This window comes from Echinops telfairi, unplaced genomic scaffold, assembly GCF_000313985.2.
Source record: "Echinops telfairi isolate 266 unplaced genomic scaffold, ASM31398v2 ScPeMD7_443;HRSCAF=831, whole genome shotgun sequence".
In the NCBI taxonomy this organism is placed as follows: Eukaryota; Metazoa; Chordata; class Mammalia; order Afrosoricida; family Tenrecidae; genus Echinops; species Echinops telfairi.
This window is the reverse complement of record NW_022104341.1, coordinates 82,633,992-82,635,867: the sequence shown is the minus strand read 5'-3', so window position 1 is coordinate 82,635,867 and position 1,876 is coordinate 82,633,992. Positions and strand designations below refer to the sequence as shown.

The following is a 1,876-nucleotide window of genomic DNA, read 5'->3' as shown; positions in this document are numbered from 1 at the left end:
CGCCCCTCTGTTTCCAGAGCTGCTCGCGTCGGCCCAGCTTCAGTCCGGAGTTCTAGAAGCTCCTGCTCCAGGCCGACTAGGTGGGGCATTCTGCCCCGGGGCTTGGCCATACCTTGGAGGCGCCGACTCAGTTCTGAGGGAGTCAGGGAGCCAGGTAGACCAGGTAGACCCGGTCCACGCAGCCTGCAGCCGAGGGGTCAAAAGGTGGGGGCGGGTCCCTACGACCCCACTTCTTCCTCACTCACCCTCGCTGCGCCGCTGCAGAGCCCGGCCCTGGGCCTCGGTCTCTGCCACGCGTCGGGCGTGGTTCCCAGTCAGCGCCCGCAACCGCTCGCTTGGGCTTCCGGCCGAATCGGAGGTGAGGTCCTGAGTTAGCGCCTCTGACCTGGGGAACTCTGTTGCCCGAGGCTGTATTTGCTGCAGGGACAGCCGCAGACCCGGCACCTGGAGGTAACAGTGGACCAGGTCTCTGTGGCCCTAACCTGACATCTGTAGGTTCAAGACGTTAAGGTTTTCCATCCCCTGGGAAGCCGGTGGTATACCTTCTTCGGTTAGCCTTTAGAGCTGCTTTGCAATCCTCCTGTCTGGGGTGCCCAGGGGTACAGCCTGGGAGCAGGCTGTAGGATTCGGATGAGAATTTTGAGGGTTACCTGAATACCCACCCGGCTCTGGAGGAAGGCCTTACCTCGGAGGAGCCCCCTAGTTCAGTCTCTGTAGATGACCCGGCTCCAAGTGTCACCTCTTGGCTTGCGTTGCCAATGCAGAAGCGCTGGGTGTGGATGGCCAACAGAGCCCAGGAGCTGAAAACCATGTCACAGGCCCTGCAGGGCAGCAGCCTTGGTTCCCCAGAGGGCGAGGCCATTGGATGAAACCAGCCCAAACCTGTAGAAAACAAAGCCAAGGGAAAGGCAGTCTGTTGAAAGGGCTGAAAGACAAGGAGGAAAGGCCCAGTCCAGAAAGTTTCCAGTACTGCCGGGGTTTTGTTTGGGGAGGAGCGTTTGCTCCCTGGGCAGCAACAACAGGTCTGGGCAGGCCTAAAATGGGTGGGGAAGGCCTGGTCACCTTTGGGTGGAGTCCCTGGTTTGAAAAAACTCCCTAAGTTTCACAAAGCTATCTTTAACCTCATTGCATGATCTTGGACAAGTCAGGTTGTTTTCCTTGCTTATATTGATCAAATAAGGGGATAGACAGCTGCCCTCAAATAACTAGGCCCAAAAACAATCCTCAAGCACTCCCCCCCACCCCATCATCTTAATAGCATCTGGTAAGGAAATCATTGTTCTATTTTCAAGTGGACACAACACAGGGCTGCATGTTAATATTCTCAAGCCTGGGACACCTGGCAGGTCTGCCTAGAAAACCTCCAGACCAAGTAGCTAGCTCCTTCCAGCACAATACATCTCTGGGAGCCAACCACAGTTATGCAAACTAGGTATGTGTGTTAGTTGTGATGGGAGGATAAACAGCAGTTTCCCTTAATCTAGGAAGAGGTTTCTGGCCATATCACAGCCCCACCAGTCCAACATTTTCTACATGAAAATACATGGATCTACCAGGTTATAAAATGTAGGCGATTTGAGCTAGCTACACGTGGAATGAGAAAACTTTTCTAAACAAACCAGGGACTTAGGCCTCCTGTCTCCTACACACAAGGTAGTAACATATTATTAAGTGTTTCCAAGTGGGATGAGTGGGGCATAGCTTTCAAAACTTAGTAGAAACATGAAATTTTTTCACAAACTGAAGCCTTTTTGTATATGATCCTGTTGTCTTTACAGGCCGAGTCAGTTACAACTCACAGTGACTCCTCACAACTGCGTTTCTGCAGCCAGTTTTGATCCATCTCGTTGAAACTGCCCCTGTCTTTTTTTTTTTT

At 52.7% G+C, this 1,876-nt stretch overlaps 1 protein-coding gene across 1 annotated transcript in view; it reads right to left on the bottom strand.

Annotated features, from left to right (window-relative positions):
- Nucleotides 1-918, bottom strand: part of CCDC17 (coiled-coil domain containing 17) — a 4,958-nt gene extending 4,040 nt beyond the window's left edge. The window contains exons 1-3 of the mRNA XM_045291768.1: nt 686-918; nt 246-444; nt 4-133 (exon numbers count right to left, since the gene is read on the bottom strand). Coding sequence (XP_045147703.1) covers nt 4-133; nt 246-444; nt 686-862 — 506 coding nt within the window. The 5' untranslated portion in view covers nt 863-918. The remainder of the gene's footprint in view (nt 1-3; nt 134-245; nt 445-685) is intronic.
- Nucleotides 919-1,876: the final 958 nt, after the last annotated feature.